Source organism: Aulostomus chinensis, chromosome 2 (genome assembly GCF_037954235.1).
Source record: "Aulostomus chinensis isolate RoL2024-O1b breed Wild chromosome 2, RoL_Achi_v1.0, whole genome shotgun sequence".
In the NCBI taxonomy this organism is placed as follows: Eukaryota; Metazoa; Chordata; class Actinopteri; order Syngnathiformes; family Aulostomidae; genus Aulostomus; species Aulostomus chinensis.
In genome coordinates, this window is record NC_141321.1 from 30,959,301 (window position 1) to 30,984,407 (window position 25,107).

General features: G+C 44.5%; 2 protein-coding genes across 13 annotated transcripts in view; one reads left to right on the forward strand and one right to left on the reverse strand.

Annotated features, from left to right (window-relative positions):
• The first annotated feature begins 1,281 nt into the window (after positions 1-1,281).
• Positions 1,282-16,882, forward strand: LOC147269727 (homeobox-containing protein 1-like). Of its 3 annotated transcripts, none has more exons than XM_086189787.1 (10): positions 1,282-1,487; positions 7,633-8,139; positions 8,850-8,935; positions 9,036-9,146; positions 9,279-9,435; positions 9,564-9,646; positions 10,224-10,319; positions 10,563-10,657; positions 10,903-10,986; positions 11,086-16,882. In XM_086189787.1, the coding sequence occupies exons 2-10, from the start codon at positions 7,634-7,636 to the stop codon at positions 11,389-11,391; spliced, it is 1,524 nt and encodes a 507-aa protein (XP_086045913.1). In that variant the 5' UTR covers positions 1,282-1,487; position 7,633; the 3' UTR covers positions 11,392-16,882. The 3 variants fall into 3 exon arrangements, with proteins under 3 accessions (XP_086045913.1, XP_086045918.1, XP_086045928.1); XM_086189792.1 differs by having other exon boundaries at positions 10,566-10,657; XM_086189802.1 differs by having other exon boundaries at positions 10,569-10,657.
• A 1,155-nt stretch (positions 16,883-18,037) lies between these two features.
• LOC147269728 (kinesin-like protein KIF13B) overlaps positions 18,038-25,107 on the reverse strand; it is a 49,776-nt gene continuing 42,706 nt past the window's right edge. For all 10 annotated transcript variants that reach the window (XM_086189831.1, XM_086189857.1, XM_086189871.1 and 7 more), the window contains one exon: positions 18,038-24,405. In XM_086189831.1, the coding sequence (XP_086045957.1) occupies positions 24,200-24,405 (206 nt within the window). In that variant the 3' untranslated portion in view covers positions 18,038-24,199. The remainder of the gene's footprint in view (positions 24,406-25,107) is intronic.

Consider the following 25,107-nt stretch of genomic DNA (forward strand, 5'->3'; position numbering starts at 1 on the left):
AACTTTAAACTGGTACCAACAGAAACATGTTCATATTATCGATGCAGGTCTTACCTCATAAAGAATGCGCCAAGAGTGTTTACTTAGGCAGAAAGTTGAGGTAGAGGAGTTTTTTTTTTTAAATGTACCCTTCATGAGCTGAATTATCATGCAGCAGTTCAAAAACATAAAGACTCACCTTTGTTTCTGGGTGAGCAGAGCCAGACGGCTGAAGAGGGGTTGTGATTTCAGTTCTGCAGAGAAAACCAGGCTTTTATGATCAAAATGCATTAAAAACCACACAAAAAGTTGTATTAAATAAATCAACGTGTTTCCCATGAACAATGGAATAAAGCAAAAATGACAAATAATGTTTCATACACAGACACAGACAGACACACACACGCACACACACACACGCGCACGCACACACACACACACGCACACACACACACTTTGCTCTCTATGTACACAAATGACCAAACGCGTTTCACTTGCAAGAAAATTATTCTTTCTCAAAATCAAAATCAAAATGTAAAATCAACTAGAAGCAGCAAAATACATCCAAACCCCGGTAACGTCAACCCACTACAGGTTTGCAACTCATTATTTACGACGTGAAGGAAGTTGTCCTCGAACAGCGCCGCTCGAGCTGACATGGTCCATGTAATACACAATAACACCACCAGATGGCGCCAGAGACGCACTGCGGAGTCACCGGAGACCACAGCAGCGTGAGAGAGTTTGTTCAAGTAAATAACTTCCATCAGGAAAAAAAAAAAAAACTTTGGAAATAAAATATATAAATTACACTTATTTTAATCTGTTGATGTATCAAGATTGTTTTTTTTGTTTTTGTTTTGTTTAATCCAAAATATCTGTATTTGCATCATTCTCGTGAATCCAGTGTCAGTCAGACTGAACCTAAAATCGCAAAAAGTTTGAACCGGTGAAAGTAAAACATCTGTGAAACTTCACATTACAAAAACAGGAAAAAAATATTCCAGTTATTGGATTTAATTTTATGTATCTATTATTCTAAACAAGCCCCATGAGGGTCTGTGTACACCTAAGTTTGTGTTGGAATGACAGTGAGAAGAGAAAATAACCATTTAAAAAACAGAGACATTACAGAGTTTTTTCTGGTATCAACAGGATTCATGAAACCTCACTTTACCGCAAAAAATGGCGGGATGACGGTAAATGAAGTCTCGAAAGTCGCTTCCATGTCACTCAGCCTCCCTCATTTTGTTCTACTGTAATCTCGGCGTGTACAGTAACTCCTGAAAACTGCGACTCCCGTCATTCCTTGCGTTACAGTGTCAACATGGCGCCTGTCTGCCGGACAAAAGGCGAATCTGTCTGACGGCGGATTGAAACCCAATTAGAATCAGAGGAGACATTTTGGGAAAACTGTCGGTGTCCTTGTGTCCCGTCGCCCGGAGGCGGTAGACGGGCCTGTATGGTAAATCAAACCCGGGCGGAGGCTCTTCGACTGGAATATTAAGGTAAGTTTAGTAGCACCCGTAACTACTGCTGGCTTTTAACGGTCGTGCTAGCCGATTCATTTCCTTTTTTTTTTCTTTTTTTTTGCTGCCTGCCGCGACAAACCAAACCTCTTTACAAATCCTCCGCGCTGCCGTGTTTTACTTGGCGGCGGAAGTACATTCCAACCAAACTGACATTTACTGTCTTTGACGAACAACCGGGAGTCTGTCTTCAATTCGGCATGCACGGAGCTCACCGAGACACACTTAATCTAACACAATGTCAACTTTTCTCAGTTGGTTTTCAGGGGTTCTCTGCTGCTTCTGCACGCTATGTTTACAGGCGAACCTGCAATAAAAGACGCTGTTTTTTCGCGCAGAGAACGGATATGTTTATTAGATAGGTGCCGAACGAACTAGTTGACATTCATAATTCTCCAAACGCCTCCAGCCACCTGGTGTTGGTCATTCTTGTACGGCCGTGAGCGGGACAAACATTCAAAATCAACATTTTTCGACGTGGTTTAGTCTGAAAAGAACACCGCACCGTCTCTCTCTGTTCGTGGAGGGTCACGGTGAAGCCTCGGGTCATGAACCAGCTGCTCTCCGGGTTACTTATTTAATTTGGGCTTACAAGGCCAGTAAAAGTTGCCTGTTGTCATTAAATGTCGTTTGTTGATTTGCTGCTGGAACTTGGCCGCAGCCTGGATGCAGTTTATGCCACGTGTGGTTGGAGGTTTTGGCAGCTCATGGGCACCGGCTGCAGCAGTAATAACACACTCTTATCAGACATTGGAAGTACTCCCAATACTACGTAACCGGCTGAAAACTAGGCAGCAGAAATTGTGGACACCAAAAGCGAGAGTCTGTTTCTTGTGCCCAGGATGTACAGACAGACAATTTTCTGGTTAAATTACAATGTTTATCCTCAGGGGAGGCACGTTGTTCCACGGGGAGGTCAAAGGTCAAGTTCTGCTACAGAGCACCACTCATGCAACTGGCACACTGGAGGTGGAGGAGAAGAATCTTTAACTAGTAAACCAACATTTGATATAGACTTGAGAAGTGTGACTGAGCCCAGCTGTTAAAGTATTACACTGGTGTGTGTGTTTGTTTGTCTTTCGTGTGTGCCCATGCCACCTAAATGCCTCCCCAGCCTTCATGCTTAGCACAGAGCTCTTTAAGAGGAAAAAAGGAAAATAATGAAGTAAAATGGTAAATAGCATGTACTGAGAGTTGGTGTGGAACCGGTTGTTACATCTGCGCTGACCGGCAGTGAAAACCTGATCGTAGATCAGTTTTTATTTCATTATATCCATGTATATGTTCAGAATTGTCCCGCAGAATTTGGTCAGCACTGTCGCCTCACAGCAAGAAGGTTCTGGGTTCGAGTCCCAGCTCAGGCACGGGGTCTTTCTGTGTGGAGTCTGCATGTTCTCCCTGTTCCTGTGTGGGTTCTCTCTGGTACTCCAGCTTCCTCCCACAGTCCAAAGACATCAAGAGGGGACCAGGTTAATCCAGACTCTAAATTGACTGTAGGTGTGACTGTGAGTGTGAATGCTTGTCTGTCTCTGTGTGTTGGCCCCGCGATGAACTGGTGACCCGTCCAGGGTGAACCCCGCCTCTCACCTGAAGGCTGCTGGGATAGGCTCCACCCCCCCCATGACCCTTAACAGGAATGAGGGGAAGACGATGGATGGATGGATTTGGTGAGGAAACTCACTTTGTGTGAAACATTGAGATGTTATAAACAAACAGGCCTGTTAGTCTCACTGCTCAGCAGTCAGGAAACATGCAGAAAAATTACTGATAGTTTTCTAGATGTGTTTCTCAAGTCAAACATACAAACTACCATGAAATAAAAACTACAAAAAACAGTAACAATAAGTATCTTTAATATAAAGAAAGTAATTTGTGCAACATTTGTGCAGTAACGTTCAAAATAACAGCTTTTTCTCCCCCATGTGGTTCTGTAATTGCTGACATTGCAATTGGATGAATCGTGCATAACTTTGGTTTTATTTATATATATATATATATATATATATATATATATATATATATATGGGGGTACACTGCTCAAAATTTAAAGAATGAAAACTCTGAAATGTTGAGAGAGGTTTAAACAGTCACTAGGACACAATTAAAATCGTACAAAAACACCGTCGGTTTGTATTCCAGGTAGTAATTTGTTCTGATTTGTGTTCAATGATTTACTCTGGAGTGCTGCAGGGATGAGGTTTTTTTTTGTTTTTTGTTTTTTTGTGGCCACTCGGACGTGAGCATCACTGTGGATCCCCTTGACCAAAAGACAATGGAGCTTCAGATGCTTTCCTTCCTTCTTGGTTTTAGCTTGAACAGAAACAATACTGAAGAGTTGTGTATTTGTTTTACTTTTGGACAGAGAGGCATTTCAGAGGGCTTCAGGTCTCCGAACCTATGATAGATAATTTTCCTTCTTCATGTCAGGAAGGGAAAGTCCTGGTTGCCTCCTGGTTGCAGGGTCTTTATGTCTCCTGAAAACAATGAAGTGTCGTAGCACCTGTTTTAAGGGATTTCCTGGTTTCATCAGAAAGTGGCTGAAACCTGGGACGTCACGAGCCAGAAAGTCCTTTTATTGTGTCTGCTGCTGGGTGGGTGTGCCGGCGTTTTTGTGATGCTGCTAACTCGCTGCAGGAGAACTCGTCTGAGGAATCACGTTTTCAACCAGTGCTCCCGCGTTAATGGGATGTTAAAGGAGACGACTCCTACCATACCGGCTCACCTCTGACTTCCCCGACAAGCGTGTATAAAAGTCACCTCGCTGTCTGTAACTATAGTTTTGGTTTACAACAGAAAGCGTAATGAGCATATTTCCCTATTTTCAACCCATCATCAGACTGTTAAATAACACAAATTGCACTCTGGCTCCAAGTACTGTAGTAGAACTGGGCTCCGGCTCAAGATCTGCTGGACCACTTAAGTGTGTCGACATGTTTACAGCTGCCTGACCCCTGCAGTTCACTGTATTCCTCTGTCTAATATAAACAAGAGCTCACTCATTTAAAAAGGCATTCCAGTTCCGTTCCGTTCCGTTCCGTCCCCCCCCCCCACCCGTCGGTTTACCAGTGGAACACAATGGCCAGGTTTAAAGGTGGAGAGAGGGAAGCTACACAGGCTAGGAGCCACAAACAAAGTTCATGTACTCGTTCAACAGTGTACATCTTCCACGCACATGTTACATGTTTGGACCTCACAGGGCCCTGTACTGCCTGAGGAAGACCTTTAATACACATGTGCTTTTACTTCTGAGTATTTTCCCTTCAAGGAAGCTCCCATGTATTTGTTTATGTTCACTTGTATTTGATAAATCAGAAAAGTCTTTTGTTGAAAGTGTTTTTGTCTAGAATTTCACATCCAGTCCCGAAACGCGTCTTCATTTCCAGTCCGATACGGATCTGCCGACACAGAGCTTTTCTTTTTTTGGAATATTATCATTTCTGCATTGTGTCTGTAGGCTGCAGTAAACTGCTAAACACCCTCTGTTAAAAGAGCAGTACATTAGATTAGAATGTATTCCAAAGTAATTTATTTGAGTTGTATGGAATGACTGGTCCTGATCCAGATTCCTACCATAATGTGTGCTGGACCGTGAACTTGTTATGTAATAGAAATACATCATGGACCCAAACATACAGTTTAAAAAAAACAAAAACAAAAACTGCTTCTGAAGCCATTTAAATTTATGCATTTGTGTATGTGTTCTGCTGTTTAAGTAAAAAGTGCTTTTCTTACAGCCTCTCGATGTCACTTTGGACGTGAAACTAACAACACTAATAAAAGTGGCACGAAGAGAAAAAGAGCTGTGCTAACGGAACCGGCACGAGTGTCAGGAGAAGGGCGTCGGTGCTTCATCCCCACCTTCGACCTGACACTACCACAAATCTGTGCATTTTGAATGAATCCAGAGAGCATTTTGCCTTTTTGGCTGCAAAAATATCGACTTGTGATTATTTTGACTGATGTTGTGACAGGATGGTGTAATAAAAGCACAGAGTATTTAATTTAAACTCTTTTTGGCACACATTTTGCATCTTCCCGCCATCTGTGATAGATTGCACGGCCCTAATTGTAACATGAACTAAGTTTTACATTGAGATGTTTTACCGTACTGACACGAATGTTCCCCGTGAGTGAGCTGTTCTGACTGTGTCTTTATGGCTTCACGTTGGGAGTTTTTGTCATTGTGGTCAGAGAACTGCTGATTTGAATTCAGATCCTGAAGGACAAACGCACACATTCCTTAGCTGTCTTCAAGCTAGCTGTATGTTTTCAGTGGTTATTATGAGTTTTTTTTTAAATGCGTAACAGGATTAATGCAGCAATGCGGAAAACGAAATTTGAAATACTTCACATAAAAGAATTATAATGGAAAGATATAATCCATTAAATTCTATATATGCAAAGATGATAACGTTGGCTGTGAGCGTGCTGCCTTGTATTGATCCTCTACAGTCGTGGAACCTCTTTACAGCGTGACTCATCGTCTGCCGCAGAGGAAGAAAAGTGTGGAGCTTGGCTGCTGGAGATGTAAATTTTTCTTGGTTTTTTTCCCAACATACACACACACTCACACACACACGCACACACACACGGGCGCGCATACAGATACAGTCTCACCCTCCTCCTCTCTACAAGTGTTGACATGTCTGCTGACTTTCATTCTCTGCTGCGGCTTGTTTTTATTCTCGCCATCAGAGGGAAAAAAAACCCACATTAAGACAAATGTGTCGTCTCATTTTTGTATACATTCCTCTCTTACTTGTCCTCTTTATCTCCTGGGGATACACTCTTTTTTTTTTTGTGGCAATTACATTATGTCCATGTATAATATTGTCCACAGAGCAGCTGAGATTAATCGCCTATCATCTTCTCTCCCCCCCCCCCCCCCCACTGCAAACTATAGTATCATCCTTGAAGAATCCACTATTGGCTGACCTCTAAACAATCCTGCAGACAGACGGACAAATACAGCGACAGACATGAGGGAAAACATGACCACCTCAGTTAGATCGTGAGCAGTTAACATACTAATACCACACTGAAGTGTGCGTGTCCTCAGATTGAAAACACATGTCATTAAAGGAAATGGTGAACTGGGTGTATAACATTACTTGAATAACAGTGTGTGATTATTGCAGTTGAAACAATATCCAGTATAATAAAACTGCCTTATTGAATCTGGAGGAATGTGGGCATATCTGGTTAGCAGCTGCAGAGCTCTGCTGTCTGTAGTGTGTGTGTGTGTGTGTGGGTACACTATAAATTTGCTGCAGGATGCTAACTGACACGACTGCACTTCCATTTTTGTGTATGAATGTCTCGTTGCTGGTGTGAAGTAAAGCTCGGTAGCTTTACAGACACTAAAGGGGACAATCAGTCATTAGCATTTTTAATCTTCGTATTTTATTATTGCGTCTTGATCTTTTGTTGTGATTTGATTCTTATTGATGGCTGCTTCAAATTGAGCACTGACACGCTAGGGATCGACGGATGCAGTTTCTCAATAATGATCATCAGTAAGTCAAGGAGGCTTTTACATTTACATTTCAAAAACCATGCAAGGGGCGTTCATTAGTGTTTGTTACCTTGCTGAACAGAACATGCAGGTGTGGTGGCTTCAGCCAGACAGATAGGCTGAAGTCCCTAATCCAGTGTAAAAAGCTCATTGGCATTTGGTGGAGGGAACAGTGGCGATAATTTTCAGGTTGTCCGAAAGAAATCTGTCTGTGGTGCAATATGATATTCATGATGTGGAATATTGAAGCTGCTGCATGATGTTACGTTACATGAAATGCAGAAGAGAACTTCATAAGTTCAGGATTGACGCAGCGTTTGCTCCGCAGTCAGATACCGCTGTTTTAGAGTGCATGAGGCCTTTTGTTGTAGTTGTATACTGTTTTGACATGGATTTTTGCTATCACGGGGATTCCAGTGTGCCTCGGCTGTGTGGGGTTTGCTGGTAAAAGTGTGTAGAAGCTCTAACTGGATTGAACATCATTGCTGACTGTCGTCTTCAGCCGTGTGTTGATCCTTTCAGCCAGTTTCTGTCCAGCTGGTTTATATTTGTCTGCCAGTGTGTAAAACTGCACCTCTGGAGTTTCCCTCATGGCTCTGATCTCTACAGGATGTTCCAGCCGTGTGAGGAGCCTCGTTTCACCATCGAGCAGATCGACCTCCTCCAGAGGCTGAGGAGGACGGGGATCACCCAGGCAGAGGTCCTTCACGCCCTGGACACTCTGGACCACCTGGACCGCTCCCATGGACACAAGTTGGCCCATAGACCTTCCTACCTGCCTCCCTCCTCTTCTTTGTCCTCCTCCAGCACCGCCGCTCCTGCCTCTTCCACCCTGACCTCCACCGCCACTCAGACAAATTTCCCTGATAACCGTCTCTCCCTGTCACCTGATAACACCTTTGACACCACCTCCCCACCGCTCCCAGTCACAGTAGCCTCACCCGTCGCCATAGCAGCAGTAGCCCAGAACGGGTTGGTTGCTGTCACCAATGGGAAGCTGTCACCGCCCCGTTTTCCTCTTGCGGTGGTCAGCAGCGGTGTGACGGCACCAGGCTATGGGTTTGAGACCAGCGAAGAAGACATAGATGTCGACGACAAGGTGGAGGACTTGATGAGGTAAGACGGACTGTAATTACCCACGTTTAGTGTGGACAAAATACAGGCTGAAGCAGGCCGGGCTGTGGGATAGGACCAGAGCTATCGGTCATCCTTTCATGTTGAGAATCAACGTTTCATTACGTTTCTCCTCATGGACAGTGGAAAGACCGAGTTACCCAAGAGCATCAAAAGTTCTTATCAAAAGGAAAATATATGGTAAAAAAGAAAGGTTGTGTATCGCAGTATGAGATTATGGCCCCAGCTCAAGACTCCAAAAACCAACCAACCATCTCCGGTGCTTCAGTCTTGGGCCTCCGACCAAATACATCAGTCAAGGTCATTCGTGAGTTTCTCCTTGCAAGAACAATTAGCGGTGATTGGTCCTAATGATTGTAATTAGATATATATTTTGGGTGAAAGTGGTGACTATGTTTTGCCCTCTCTGTCACGCTGTTTAAAATTCAATCTGGTGTGAGGATTTCTGCGAACACGTCCTCTCACACCCTCCAGTGTTTCTCATTTTAAATCAGCAGCCAGACGGCAGCCACCGCCTCAGTATTGATTCAAGAGTGTGCGACGATGTATCAACCCAGCTGATTTTGTTACAGCAGGACCATGAACACACCCGCGTCAATCACGCACAGCTGTGTGGACAGAGGCCTTTACATTCATGGTTTCTGTTAGCAGAGATATTGTTGTCAATGGTAGCTTCTGCTCTCTTCCTGCAGGAGAGACAGCGCCGTGATCAAAGAGGAGATTAAGTCCTTCCTGGCCAACCGGCGTATCTCCCAAGCCGTGGTCGCTCAGGTAACGGGTGCGTATCATTGTCTTTGTCCACACTCCACCCATGAAATTACCACCTAAAACAGAGAGAACCGTCTCACTCCTCCTGCCCTCTCTTCCTCCTCCATCAGGGATCAGTCAGAGTCGGATCTCCCACTGGCTCCTCCAGCAAGGATCGGACCTCAGCGAGCAGAAGAAACGAGCCTTCTTCCGCTGGTACCAGCTGGAGAAGACCAACCCCGGTAAGGCCTGGCGCTGACGCTACATCAGGGGCTTCAAGTCTAATATTTGAGATGTTCCCCACATGCTGAGAATCTCTGTAGAAATGCGCAGAAGCTCTTAGAATAAAAAAACTCTCTGGTTTTGCAACTTAGGTGCCACTTTGGCCATGCGAGCTGCCCCCTTGGCTCTGGAGGATGTGATGGACTGGCACCAAGCCCCGCCTTCGTTTGGACCCCCCTCTGGAGGCTTCCGCCTGCGACGAGGAAGCAGGTTCACATGGAGGAAGGAATGCCTGGCGGTCATGGAGAGGTGAGGAGGAGGAGGAGGAGACATTTTATTAGTAACGTGGGATGTTTGGCTGTGAAGCACACTGTCTTAAAACATCTCTCGTGTGTGTGTGCGTGTGCGTGTGTGTGTGTGCTTGTGCGCGCGCGCAGCTTCTTCAGTGATAACCAATACCCTGATGAAGCAAAGCGAGAGGAGATTGCCACGGCGTGCAATGCTGTCATTCAGAAGCCAGGTGAGGAAAACAAAAGCTTTCCTATCACAGGTGAACAGATCGCGTGAGTGTGAGAAGATTCCTTTGTTCTTCTCTGGGAGAAACGCGATGTCAGTTCACCTTCATTAGAGTCACAGAACCAAGCAGGAACACTGCAAGGTTTCTGAAATGTTCTTATACTTTGACGTTTTTGAGCCCTTAATTCAGTCTTACAGAAGGGAAGTTGAGCTTGATGGGTATCTGTAACTTCTTGCACGTGACATTAATTTTGTAGCTCCTGTACCTGTCAATCACCCGGACTTTAATGACACAGGAGAAACACGATAGATGTGAGGAGTGAAGAATAACAAATGGTCCCCGGGCTTGCGACCTAGATCATGCCTGTAAGACTAAATCAAGGGTTTAAAATCTTCCTATTACGTGTGTGTGGACACATTTGTGCATGAGAACATATCATGAATGAATGAATGTTAGTGGTGGATCAATGCGCTGCTGTCCCTCATGCTGCCATCTTACATTCCGCTCATGTTGTCATTGTTTCAGGTGCCAGTGAGGTGCTTTGTTGAGAGGTGTGTAACTCTTGGGTCTCTGTCTACAGGGAAGAAGCTGTCTGATTTGGAGAGGGTCACGTCGCTGAAGGTCTACAATTGGTTTGCCAACCGCCGCAAAGATATCAAGAGGCGTGCTAACATCGGTAATGTCTACCTGTGTTTATCATCTGTTTACCAGCTAGCTCCTACTGCACGCTTCCTGCCCTCCCTCCCTGACCACCGCGGGGGGGGGGGGAACTTCATCAGGCTGGCAGCAGTCAGGATTAATCCTTCCTGCAACAGCAGCAGTTCGATGTTAATCAGTCACTGCCACTTTGTCCGTCCACTTCTCTGTAACTTGTTGATGTTGACGATGATAAGCTATGAGGAGGTTTGTGTTTTTGAAGAAGCAGCCATCTTGGAGAGCCATGGCATCGATGTTCAAAGTCCAGGAGGTCAGTCCAACAGTGATGAGGTGGATGGCAACGACTTCCCCGACCAGGTAACCACGCGTAGGCTCCCTGCAAGCTGATGAAAACTATTTTAACACACACTGATGAGACATTAAAACCGCCCCCCCAGTGTAAAAATGAGTACATAAAAAAAAAAAAATACAATTTGCGAGTAGTTATTACTAAATATATGTGGTTAACTGTGTGAGTAACCTTTGTTTTCAGGGTTGCAAACATAGTTAGCAGCAGCTCAAAGTTAAACCTGGTTACTGTGTAACAGCTGTGTGTCTCGCAGGCTTGTGAGGTGACCCTATTTGACAAGAGAGCTTCAGCCAGGCCGTTTGGCTTCAGTCGAGCGGACCTGTCGTCACCCACCCAGGTACGACCACGCACATGCCCCCAACGCTATGACCTCAGCATTCACCACAGATGTAGAGAGACAACGATTTCCACTGACTTGGCCTCTCCCCTCGCTCAGGTCCCCACGCTGCTCCCCACCTGGTTTTCTGCCCTGGGTAGAGGAGGCTTGACCGGACAGAGGAGCAGCTCTCTGATTGGCCGCTCCCTCGTGTCAGGGGCAAGTCCTCAAGTGGAAGGTTCCAGATTAACAGGCGTGTCCTGGTCCCCACCCTCTCCTTCCCTCCAGGACGAACCCGCCATCCACAGCGCGCTGTCCGAGTCTCAAGACGCAGTCGGCTTGGAGAAGGCGGCTGTCAGTCAGGTGGACGGGGCAGGGTGCAGCATGGGAAACGACATCAAGACGGAAGCGCTGGAGGACGACTAAAAGGGTCCCGGCGATGAATGGACAGGACCAGAGGTGTGTTAATATGCAAGCATTTTATAGGAATGTAAGACATGGGAAAACATGACCAAAAGTGGTGTAACCTCCAACCCTGAGATACCTCCCAACCCTACCTCCAACCACCAACCTGCTCGGCTACGCTCTCATAGGCATTACTAGTCCTTTAGGATAGCTAGTAACCGTAATAATCCTACTCTTTAATCTGTCTCCAGTGCTCCCCTGCAGACTGTCTGACAGGACATGATGACGCGGGGGTTCTAGTAGTTTCAGGGTCTGGCACTGTGATCACAACACAACTGAGCAGCCTCAAACAAACACATGAATATTACGTGGGAGTTTATTTTCATGTGTTAGAAACATGTAGTGCATTTCATCGCAGTCAGATATTTATATTTGATTGTTTACTGTCGGTTCCCTCCAGTGAGATGATTCGTCAAATATCACAGCGTCACCAAAGCAAAGAAAGGCCTCGATGATTACTTCTTTATAATCAACCGAATACTTTATTGCGAAACATAATCAGCACATTTTAAATATCACTGAAGTAGCTGCACCGAAATATTTTACTTTCACCGATCTTTGTGTGGTAGTCATCGCTTCCAGGAACTTTATAATTTTTAAAAAAATTTTATGGTTTTTAATGAGCCAAATCTGGACAAGTGCATCTGTCTGACACTCAGTCGCTCCCGATCGCTCCTGAGTCATGTGACTGACAGAGGATCAACCCGTTGGTCGGAGGATTGATTGATTCCGGTGAAGCCGGGTCGTTTAATTTTGTCAAACCAAATCCTGATGTTTGATTCTTCCACCGGTCGTTCGTTCTGAGCGTCTTGTGTCTTGTTGCAGCCTCAGCATAAATCAGGATAAATGACGTCAGATCATCGGCTTCCTTATACGGTCATGAAAAGTGTGACCGCATCGACTGAAAATGTCACTTTCTCCCGACATTTCTTTGTATTGAGAAAATATATATATTTATATTAGATGTATAGGATAATGATGTATCCCAGTTTTAGAAGTAAGAACATGTCGTATTGCAGACTGACAGATGATTCTGTAGACCATTTAAACACCAACTGTAATGAATACACAGTGTAGCTGTAAACAAGCAAAGATGATCCAACTATGGAAATAATGGACAACTTGAATGTAATTTCTTCAGTGTGTTTGATATTGTCCAAGTTGAAACTGCCAGGCAGACATTTCAACCGGTCAAATTTGACATATAAAGCACTCCCCCCCCCCCCCCCCCCCCCCCAAACAAACGGGTCGATTTAACACAGTTAAAAGTAACAACTCCTCCACTGTCGGCCATTTTATGAGTGACGGAAACAGTAAAAGAGGGGAAAAAATGTTGCCTGCAAAAAAATTAAGATACTAAAAGAAAAGTATTTAAGTAACTTGAAATAAAAGGTCGCGTTGAAAGATAAATGGAAAATACAAAAGCAGAGTAGATGTATTAAACGGATGAAAGTCAGAAGGTTCGTTTTTAAAAGTAAGGATATAGAGGGTAGAAAACATCTCCATGAGGGGTGTGTGTGTGTGTGTGTGTGTGTGTGTGTGTGTACTTTGAACAGAAAGTAAAATATTTCAAAGCTAGAAGTGATATTTAAATTTCAGCAAGTATTCAGTTGAGATGGAAGGATGAAACACGCGCAGCCTCTCTTTGCTTCCGTGTCAACGCCGTCGTTTTCAGTCCGGGCGGAGGGAACCACAACTGATCTCTGAAAGCCGGCTTGGATGGACGATCACTGTGATTGATCGATAATCAATACACATCAGTCAGCTTTGGGGGGAGGGTGTGTGTGTGTGTGTGTGTGTGTGTGTGTGTGTGTGTGTGTGTGTGTGATGAAACTGCTAAGATATGACAGATACAGTGAATACATACATATACTGCAGGTGTATGTATACACCCGTAGATTCGTATATATACATGCAGTACCTTCTATAAACTGTGAGGGTATGTTTGTGTACCTGATGGTTTCTATTTACAGTATATCGACTGTAGAACTTATTAGCTTCCAATCACAGAGAAACTCTTTCTGGTGGTGAATGGCGAGTGAAGCATTAGCCAAAGTATTACTTTAAAATTGTGTGTATTTTTTATTTTATTTTTTTTAAATTTGAGCGTATGATAGTAGCGGATTGTCTTAGAGATACGCTAATCAAAGACACATAAGATGTGTCGAGTTATCGCGAGCAAATTGCGTTATTTTGTTGGGGGTATATCTGTTATTTATGCATGATATATGCCATGTGTTCTAAACACACTCGTTTTGTTTGAGAAGACACTTTATTGGATGGATAGGACGGCGCTTCGAGCCCCTGCTGTTTGACCATTTCATCGATTGGTATCAGTGATCGACTGATGTAGCAAGACGAGCGTCCGCGGGACGTTAGCAGTTCACTCGTACTCCAGCGAGTTGGATTCTCTTTTAATCAGCCTCAGCAGCTGGCGGTCGCCTGTAGCCCAGCACTCGTCTTTAACCCCATCGGGACGCGTGAAGCCATTGTAGAAGTCCAGCTGCTTCCTGCATCCCTGGCTGCAGCTTTTCTTTCTTGTTGGATTTGTTTAAAAAAACAAACAAACAGAAATGATAAATAAAAAAGTAAGGTTTCTGTCACTTTTTCATTTGATTTTCTTAAAACGTCATCGTTGTAACTCCACACTCGTCTTTGTGTAATAAAAGCATTCAAGTCGTATGAATTTCTGCAGTAAGAGTTGGAAGTAAACGTCCATATGAACTGAGATTGTTGACACAAACTGCAGTTTCTGGCTCCAACTGCTACTGCGTCTACTTTATTCGTGAGAGTTCCACCCCCATCATCCTCAACCGTTAGCAGTAACCTTTCACGATTCGTGCATCACCTGAAACAAACTACGTGGTTATAAGTTGAAGTGCCTTAAGCGTGTGTTGCAGCGACACGGGACCGGCAACTTCTACAATGGCTGAACTCTCATGAAGTAAAACACGATGTCCCCTGAATCCAAAGCAGCTTCACTCAAACTTCATGGTTGTTCATCAGTCGGTGCTTTACAGACTTAAGCTACTAGTTCAGAGTCCGAAACTCTGAGTCCGAAACACAAATACCTCAGTTTTAGCTATAAGCTCCACCCCCGGGTTCCCACACAGCTGCATCAATGTGAATCAAAGTCGAGAGTAAAAATAACCACCCAGCCGATTTATTCAGAGACGGACGACAAACTGTGACGAGGCTAAAAGGATGCTTGGTGCTGGCGGATGTGAGCCGCAGACATCTGGGTCCTTTAAAAGGGAAATTCCTTCTCAAACCGAGGAACATGAAGTCCGAAGGTAAAGGGAAATTCCACTCCAGAATAGAATTAAATAAGCTCCTGCTTCCACCAGTCAGCTCTCCTCGTCCTGGTGGAACGCCAGCACGAGGCGTGGGGTTTGTGTAGTCGTTCGGCAGCAGCTGAGCTGTCCTGACTGTCTTTTATGAAACCACCAGTCACTTATGTAGCGTTCTCTCACGTCTTTTCCCATGAAGTGTTGCCATCTTCTCCTCCTGCTCCTCCTCCTTCTACTTCTTTCTCTTCTTCTATCTGCCAAGCAGAAGCCTTTCTGGAACCAATCCACTGATTCCTCTACCACCACGTGCTGATCAGAGATTATTTTAGGATTTGAAACGATATCAGTTGTTGCCTTCATGGTCCTCTCTTGAAGTTGTACTTCTGAAACAGTTCAGTGATGTGAAGATGTTTGTAGCTTTTTAGTGTCGTGTAAAAGCCAAAAAAATCTGGAGGTGTGAGAAGTGATTTCAGTCTTTGACTTGAATTAACTCCATGCTTTTATTTTATTTATATATATATTTTTATTACCACGTGCCAGAAAATGTGGACTTACTTAGAGCCTACCCGATCTCATCAGCTGCTACTGGCTAAAATCACATTGTACGTTATCAGACCTGCGCCGCTGCTTTAATGACGAGGGATGTAAAACAACAAGGCGTTAAATTCACAACCGAAGAGCTTCCGCTTTTCAGACTCATAAGGAAACTCAATTCTAACAGGCTGCTTGTAGAAGAGAGTAGCAGTGGAACCGTGGGGAGTTCCCCTCAGTGTCTCCTCTGAGCTCGTTTTCTTCTTCAACGTTCTTAACGAAGCGGAATGACTGCAGTGCAATGAAGTCTGTTTGCTCCGGTCAAAGGGACCCCGCTAACATCTGGCTTTTATCTGAATTAAGACTTAAACTGGCATTCTCTCCCGGGTTGTAGTACCCTGCAGTATTAGTACACGAGTATTCCACAGGTCTGCGTGGATGTGAGCACAAACCCTGACTGCAGTTATGTGTGACTGCCAGCGAGGTGGTGCCGTGACTCGTGGTCTCCGTCATTGTTCAGACGGCTTTGGGTGTTAAAAAAAAGGTAACCATGGAAACGCTGCCCTCTACTGAACGTGATATCCCAGAAAAATAAAAAATAAAAAAGGCACCTCGTCTGCATGAAAAAGGGCACAGCAGCTGCACATGGTGCTACTGCAGTTTGTCCAGCAGAGGGCGCTCCGGCCGCCTCTGACAACACTGGCAGCTGCTGAGGTCGTAGATGTAGAATAAATGTTTATGAACCACGTAGGCCACCATATTCTGAGTAGCCTCAGTTGGTATTCTACTCCCTAACACTGGTCCCAGCGTGGTTCCGGTATCGGTCGGGTTCTAATCATGTCCACATGGAGGCAACTCAATCATGAAGTGAACCCTTGGCCTGCTGCCGTCTCCCTGACGGCACCGGGTTCTTCTTCTCAGTGCAAATGCAGTTTAATGTTTGGCCTTCAGTCCTCCGTTGCCTTCTTTTTAAATGGGTTTTTTTTCCTCTCGTTGTATTTTTTGTTTGAAAAGTTCCCAAACGTTCTCATGTCAGATCATCTGTGCCGTCGTCGACTGAAACTTGACCGCGTGCATCTTCCAGTTTAGTCCCTCGACTCGCGTCCAGGCCTCAGATGCGAACGTCTCCTCCTCCCTTTGTCACGGCCGTCAACATCAGATCCAGAGTTTTAATCCGTAAAACCGCCTTTATTTTATTCTGATAGTCATATGTCATGTGTCCCGACACCAAATGTAAAAAAATAAATAAAATAAAATGTTGGAGTCTTAATGTTCTTTTTTTTTTTTTGGTCAACTGGAAGTTCTTAAACATCATAATTGATTCAAAAGTTGTATTTTCTATTTCCATGTGGTTATTATTTCCTGTTGGCAACAATAAACTCTTCAGTGATTCTCTAAAATGGAAACTGTCCAACCTCAGCAGGATTTATCAGTTTGATTTTTTTATCCCCTCGTCTTCGATTTCAAGATTTAGTGCCTTTTTTGGATGGTAGACTGTTCTGTAATCGCTGTGTAGAAATACTACATATGCCTTTGGTTACTTTTTCATCTGTTGGATAAACTTTGTTATTTTTATGGTGTGTTTTTATTGATATTCTATTTACAAGGGAATAAAAGCTGATCAGAGTCGACGCAGCGAGTCGTGTTTTAATTTGTATGTCGGCACAAGTGACACGCGGACGCGTCAAACACACTCCAGACTCTCGGATTTGATGCTCTTGTTAGACCCCAGGAACACGCAAAGCTGGTTTCGAGTCAGTGTTGGCGTGTGGAGACGGTTTCCCAGGACGTCCCAGCTCAAGCTTTCAGCCACTTTTCAAACAACCGAGCCACTGTTGAATAGTGTTGAAAAGAAATCAGGACAGACGGTTCAGTAAATGCATTCAGTGTTAAGTCGATTATTTCTACATTTAAAACTTGTCAAGTTAACATTTGTTCATCTTCCGTCGGTGAAATTCTGACCAAATGACACACATGACCAAACTGGAATTACCTTCGAACTTTTCTTTTGCCCTTTTTTTTAAAAATTAATTTTATTTTTAAAAAGAGGAAATTAATCAAATGTAGATGCTTTTCAGAGTAAAACATTTCAGCTGATCTTCTGTGTGGGTGGTTGCCGAGACGGTAAAATTCCAGCTCTTCTTTGCTTCCGGACGCAGGGACGGTCACGCGCGTCTGATCAGCATTTTTTTTTTTTTTCCCATCGCAATTAAACAGCCAATAATTTAAACAAGCCATCGCTTGAATTGCAAAAACTCCAGACGATTCCATCTCCGGCTTTAATTGGCTAATTTGGGCTGGCTGACGAAGCACAGATGGGAAATTAAAACTACATTTAGCCTCGTCTCTGTTTGAGCTCAATAGTTTTACAGGGTTCAACCTGGAATATTCATGGAATTTGAACTATTTATTTCCAGGCCTGGAAAAGTTTTTGGTGTGAATGTCCTCGACAAATACCTTTTTATGGGTGCGCAAATATCTCAGTAAAGGCTCAAATATATGAACGTACCAAACCATGTAGCTTGTCATTCATTTTCGTCAAATGGAGAATTCAGATATGGATTCCTGTTTATATTTCATGTGAAAAACAGAAGTTTCAAGGAATCAATGAGGCCAAATGTGTCTGAACTCTGAATTGAAGTTTTTAACATCGCGACTTCATCCAGAAAAGACAGAAAGAAACAACCTTCATAATAATTAACCAATGAAAAATGACCACATCGGGCACCACGTCTGGTCTCACACGCCTCACAACAAAGAACAAATACTCTATTAATCGTTCCTTTTTTTTTATTTTTAACCAGATTACTGTTCAGATGATAAAAAAATGAAATTATAAATGTATTATATAATACATGTTTATTCTTTGGATTGCAGCATAGAATCACATAAAACACTTAAATTAATCAAAACCCAAACTTGTGCTCAGATTTTCTTTTTTATACGTCTTAATATGGGCATATACACACACACACACACACACACACAGAGCAACCACTCTGGCACACACACACACACAGACAACTGACATATCAAGACGAACCCACTCCACAGAACCAGTAGCAACAAATGTGAGTGATAATGAAGGTTAAGGTGATATTAATACTGTCGCACAGGATCTCCTGATGAATAAACTCCTGTTCTAGTAGTAAAATAGTTCCGTTCTCCTGCAGCTGCTTCAGCTGAAACGTGACTGGAGGATCTTAAAAGAAAAAGAAGAAATAACTTAAACTTCCGTCTTCTGCACGAGTCTCGTATTAGAAACGTCGACGCGCTGAAGCGACCCAACTTTGCTCGTACAAAACAAACCTAGAAAAAAAGTGACGTAGTGTCAGCTGACACGTTAGAGAAGAAAACGGATGCAGCCGGTTCAGGAGAAGCCGGAGCATCTCTGGGCTAGAAAAGGCCTCTGGGAAGAAGTTGGCAGAACACTCTGGAAGAGAAGGAGGCAGCGGGGAACCCACTACCAGGGCAGGAAGAGAGGTTTCATCCCACGGGACCTGACTGACCTCTGGCTGCCAGCGTGATGGTCACACCAGCTGCCAGGTGGGAGGAGTTAGATGTTAAATTCCTGGCGTGGAAATCGGGCCACCTTTGCTCCGCCTGAGAGGGTCACTCAGCCCGACAGCTCCTCCGACCAAAGAAAGGTAGCATGCGTTTTTCTTTTTTGTTTTAGGAACGGCCCCCTTCTGCTGCGACCCAGGCTGGGAGGGTTACCAGAGAGAGGCTGGCTCCGGGTTGAAGGCCACTGTAGAGGTGGAGGAGCGCTGATCCCAACACGAGCAGAGCTGCAGGAAATGCAATTAAAGGCAACAACAACAACAAAAAAAATACAGCTAATACAGAGAAATCAGCGTAGATATGAGCAAAGTAGCACATCAGACAATAAAAACTGTATAAGAACATTTTGAGGACAGGTGGGAACGCTCGCACACGCACGTTGATAACGAACGAACCTCCCAGTCATCGCTTCTCTCCCAGCTCCTCATTCACACGTCTCTTCCTCCAACCGCAGCAGCTCTTCCCCTCACCGGGGGCTGGAGCTCAGACGCCAGCTACTTCACACATCATCGCACTCCAAAAGGTAGTTAAGTAGAATATTGCAGAATAAATTTGCCACGTAGCCAAAAAACAAACAAACATCCACATAATCTCCAATTTCCGAATAGAAATGAACAATTGAGTCGAGTTTAAAGAACGTTCTGTGACTGGAGAGCTGAACTCTGGTTGTCAGACATGTACGAGCGTTCCAGGCGTGAACTCCTGGAGACTTTTGTGCAAAAGAACCAAAGCGTTGATATGAGAACAATGTGCAGAGGGAACATGGTCACATGGTTTTTGAGGCACAACAACATAAAGAAACATCCAGAAGCCTGAAGTGATCTCAAACTCCTACGACGGTGACCAGGCAAAGACCAGGACGGGAAACCCCACCGGCCACAGGAACCGGTCCGGTCTAGAGATCAGTTCATCCAGATGTGATGTTTAACAGATGTGCTGCTGCTGCTTTAAGATCCGAGGGCATGAAATGAGTGGACGTAGCCGAAACACCAGAGCCTGGAAGCTGCCGTTCCCCCCGGGTCCTTCACGGTAATCTGGCTCCATACGAGCCTGAGAAACTGGACTTCTTACAGACGAGCAGAACCCCCAGATGACCGGCTCGGTTCTGGAGCTCCGTTTGATGAGATCAGGGTTTTGATTCACAAGCATGTAAATGCGAGAGATCGCCTCCAGCTTCCCTGGCTGGAGCCTCTTTGCACTACTATGCTCACCACTTCTGCCCGACAATAATTTCTGTAAATATTAAGCTGTCATTTTTTTTCTTTTAATTTTCAAGGTTTATTGGGGGGGGGGGGGGTAGTTGTCTGGTATTCACTTTTTTTCCCGATTACATTCTTTTGATTTCTTTTAAAATGAAATAAGCTGTAAGTAAAATAACAAGATTATTTTTTTAAATGGCAAAACAATTAGTTAGATTAGATCGTTTTCTTTTTTAATGACAAGAAACCTGTAAAGGTCAGGTTTTTGATGGCGTGTCGTTCAGAACGCTCAACTATAAAAACTCCAGACATCGGCAGTAATGCAGCATCTGCTTTTCAGGGCGTGGCTACTGTCTGATTGACAAACTGAGACCATGGCAACCTGTCAAGAGGTTATATTGGCTCAGTCCTCCCCAGCTCCACCCAACTCAGCCAAATATGGTCACTTCTGGCTTGGAAAGACAAGATGGCGACAGGTAAATGGTTACGTCCACTCATCTCATTCTCTGGTAGCTAGCAGCAGGCTGTCGTTTCCCATCTTGGCAAATCAAAGCCTGGTCCCCTCCCACCCACATCCACACAAACACACACACACACACACACACACACACACAAACACACACAAAACAAGCGCTTACTCATTTCCTTCATTACCACATAACTGCAGTGAACCACAGTAAAACAACCAACCCAACAAACCGTGTCACAACCTGCAGACAGACGACAGCTCGTCAGCCACCGACCAGACGGGCCGAAGCGCCGCTACCACAATAAATACACACACCTGCATTTTCCACGAGACTAGGACGATATATTGTCAACGTCAACGCTACAGCTTCCTCGTTCCTCTTTAAAAATGCATCTCATCAAGGTCGTAGCAACTCCTCATCCTGCGTCTCTCCCTCAAGGCTCACCTGACAAAGTGCCTCATAATTTGGGAATTTTTACCACATCATAAAAAAAATTATATATATATATATATATATATATATATATATATATATATATATATATATATATATATATATATATATATATATATATATATATGCCACTGAATCAAAGCTCCAACTCCAACTTCCACACCCGAGATGAAAATACAAGCTTTTTGAATTCAATCTAGCATACAGTAAGATACAGAACTCCATGATTCAACGGATCCATTTACAGGTTAATTTACAATGCTAGTAGCAGCAATTTACATGGAATCATTTGTGCAATATTCATTACAATATAAAAGACTTTATCAATTTTTATGCCACGAAGGCAAGTGTACAAGTGTTTAAATATAAATAGTAATTTCACGCCTCTAAGACGACGTTTGATAAAAATGGAAAACTTATTATGTATCCATTAAGATGAAACCGGGCAGGTATACAAGCACCCAGTATTCCTGAAAATATGTGCATCTTCACCAGTCTTTATACATTTTGAAGTCGACACTGATAGGCTGTCACCATGGCAACGTAGCCTGGCTGCTGTCAATGGGACAAGCAGCTCAAATGTCCCACGCCAAGTTGAAGTTTTCCATTAAATTGACCTTTCAGCGCCGGTTCATTACCTCACATGGCGAGGCGGCGCCGGCGACACCCAACAACTCTTGACACACCGAAAGGGGTCCCACAACGATGTTTGACCGCACCGATGCCACAAATAAGAAACTTGCAAGATTAAAAACCAAAAGTAGCGGAGGTGGAGGGATCCTGACCTTCAGTTCCAAGACTGAGTTGATCTCCCAAAACTGCTGGATCCTACATCTCCCATAATGCAACGTGATCACATTTTTTTAAGACTCTGTTAAAGGTCGACGTCCATAAAACTCTTCTAGCGTGTAACAGACATTTGTTATCCTGATGGCATCATCAACGTTCTTTTCCCAGACCTCCAGAGGAGGCGAAGAGTTGCTTCATGTTCATGCCTCATTTACAAATGCGGTTGTTTTGAGTCGGGGCGGCGTGGCTCAGAGGTAGAGTGGCCGTCCAGCAACCGGAGAGTTGCTGGTTCGATCCTCACTTCCCCCGGTGACCATGTCCAAGTATCCTTGAGCAAGACACTGAACCCCTAATGGCTCCTGATGGCCCTGCGATGGACTGGTGACCCGTCCAGGGTGAACCCTGCCTCTCACCCAATGTCAGCTGGGATAGGCTCCAGCCCACCCACCACAACCCTTAACGGATAAGCGGTGTACGACATGGATGGATGGATGGATGTTTAGAGCCTGCAGGTCTATCCACACACCTGGAAGTGCATCCTGCTCCTATGGAATCTGCCATTTGTATGAAAATCTCCTCCCTCTGTTTATTTTGCGTCCGGCTTCTGCCTGACCACGTTGAAGAAAAATGAACTTTTGCAGACAGTGTGCTAGCTGAAGCAAGCTAACAGTCTATAAGTGAGCAAATAACCAGCTTCTGCTGTCTCAGCAGCATCTCTCCAGTGATCCCTGCAGATTTTGCTGTCCAAACACAGATCAAATCAGCCCCTCATCCCAGGATAATTGCCAGGCCAGACTTCCGTGGGTGAAAACAAGGCATAAAAAACTACTGGAAGCAGATGTGCATTCTGTCCTAGAGAACCTGCCAAAGCTTCCAAATATAAATAAACTCTATACAAGGTCACAATGCTGAAATCTTGAGGTCCTTCTGGAAAGCGAGGTTCAATATGAATAACTTAACACACACACTCGTGAAAGTGTACCACATCACCTTAGATTTTGCTCCCGGATGTTCAGTGAGCCGAGCTCCTTCTCCCAGGTGTGTGTCGGCCATCTACAACTTCAGGATAAAAACAAGAGAAGCAAATCAATTCTCTCAAGCATAAAATACCAGCAGAGCGTCAACATCGCACCTTCTTTGCCTCTCAACACACATGCCTGTTTCCACCAACGCATCACGAAGCGCCACTCCAGAGGGCACCTCCCGCCACCTATGAGGATGACCAGCTGGTTCACCACCAGAGAAGCAAACCACATCCAGAGGGCACAAACCCATGGAGAATAACCTCGCCGTCTCGCTGCATCACCACCACTGACACGTTCTGCTCACGTACAGACGATCCTTAACCTACGCAAAGATTCCCGACTTCTCCAGTGCAAAATCAACTTTGAAAGCCTCCCCGTACAAGCGACTCGCTCCCATAGTGGCTTGGTCCACTGAGCACACGACCTCCCCGGCTTTACATCTTTGACATCAACAGGACCACAACAGTATGGACTTAAATCTCACTTGTGCACACACAACACTGTACAATATAAACACACTCACTCGCACTCCTTTCTTGTCCCTCTGCAGTCCCTGAGATCACCTCACACTTAGCACAAGGCATTCTCTCAAAACACAGAAATCAAATTTGCAGATCAACAAATACAAATCAAGCCGTAGTGAAGGCACATTCTGGGATAATCGATCTTCGAAAGAAAGGAAACGAGTGGAGGAGGGAGAGGCAAGTGTCCGCAGACCGGACCTGCAGGGTTCAGGGGAATGGCAGCAGGACCAGAGGATTCTGGAACACTGAACAGACAGAGGGATGTCCACAGATAAAGTCCAAATGGGTAGACGTGTCCCACCGAGGGATGCAAACACATCACAGGTGAGACTGATGCATGAATCTGCTGTCACATCAGTTTCCTCAATCACTTTTCTGTTATGATGGATGAGTTCCTTTACAATGGATTAAAAAGTTTGGAACCTAATTTGTCTAATTTAAAAAAAAAAAAGAAAAAGAAAAAGAGGATCTGCCCGAATCCAGCATGAACAATGGTGTTCCACACTGAAAAAAGTGTTAGACCAGTGCGTCTGTTAGACAACTCCCATATGAACTAAAGACTAAAGAAAGCTCTGGTCTGAGACGTGAGCAGATTGCATCCCCGTCTATCAGCCCAGGAAGCGGCTCTGACAGACTTGATGACCCAGCCTGCCTTCCCTCTCAGCAGTCTTCCCACTGACTGCTGTTCTTTTAGCGTGTGCTGCCACTGATGCTAACAGTGATAAAGAGTCCCAGTCTTTCATCAACGTCTTTGCTGTCTTCTCTCCTTCCATTACCTGTGAATGGGTTGGCAGTTAACAGGTGTCGTGTCCAACAACAGGAGTCGGAGGAGGCAGTGTTTCAGTTCTGATGTGTGTTGCATAGCTGGGAAGGGAGAGGGGAGCAGGGGGGCTACTGGGGAGTTCATCTCTCCCAGGTTTCCCTGTCTCAACTGCTCCAGGACTTGCGGTTCTCCCCCCGCCGGGCAACAATGGATTCTCCTCGCAAGACGGGGACATGGGCTGAAGGGGCAAAATCTCCGGTCCGCCGACTGGTCCGATCACGGCAGGACAGCCGGTCTGGGCGAACCAGCACCCCATAACCTGGTTTACAGTGGAAATATCGATGCCCTCCAACCGAACCGTCATTCTTACCTGGAGGAACGAGATAACAAAGGTCAGCACCAGCAGTCGGGGGGGGGGGGGGGGATTCAGAACTTTACAGACATGCTATGCATTTTTGTGTATAAAAAAACCACACCATTGTTGAATAAATGTCACATTTGATAGTGAAGCTATTTGTTGTTGACTACTCATGTCTGGAACGGAGCGGTGCAGGAAAAAAACGGTCTACCCTCATCCCACAATCACTGACCTTATTTCAGGACATGAACTGAGAACACATTTAAAAATCAGTGGATCAAAGGATCTTAAAGATATCGACATGCTTTGATCTACAGAATAAAACAGGCCATTAAAACCAAACTCAGGAATTTTGATGCTTGTGGGCATCTTAAAAATGCTTGTTACGAACAAGTGAGAGTGGCGACAGAGGTTGTTGCAGATGTTTAACATCAACACGGCAAAAACAGACCAAGGATGAAGATTAGCTTGATTATTCGTTCATTATTACGTTAGCATTGTACTTCTGATACAAAGCTACCTTTGTTAAATGATGGACACTTTGGGGAGTTAACTGTTTTCTGAATTAATGGGAGGGTTTTTTCGGGTGTTACATGATTTAATCCAAAGAGCAGATTCCACTCCCTGTCCTGAAATCAATAATGTATATTAGACATGGTGGTGATATCTTCAAGGGGCGTGTACACACACACACACACACACACACACACACAC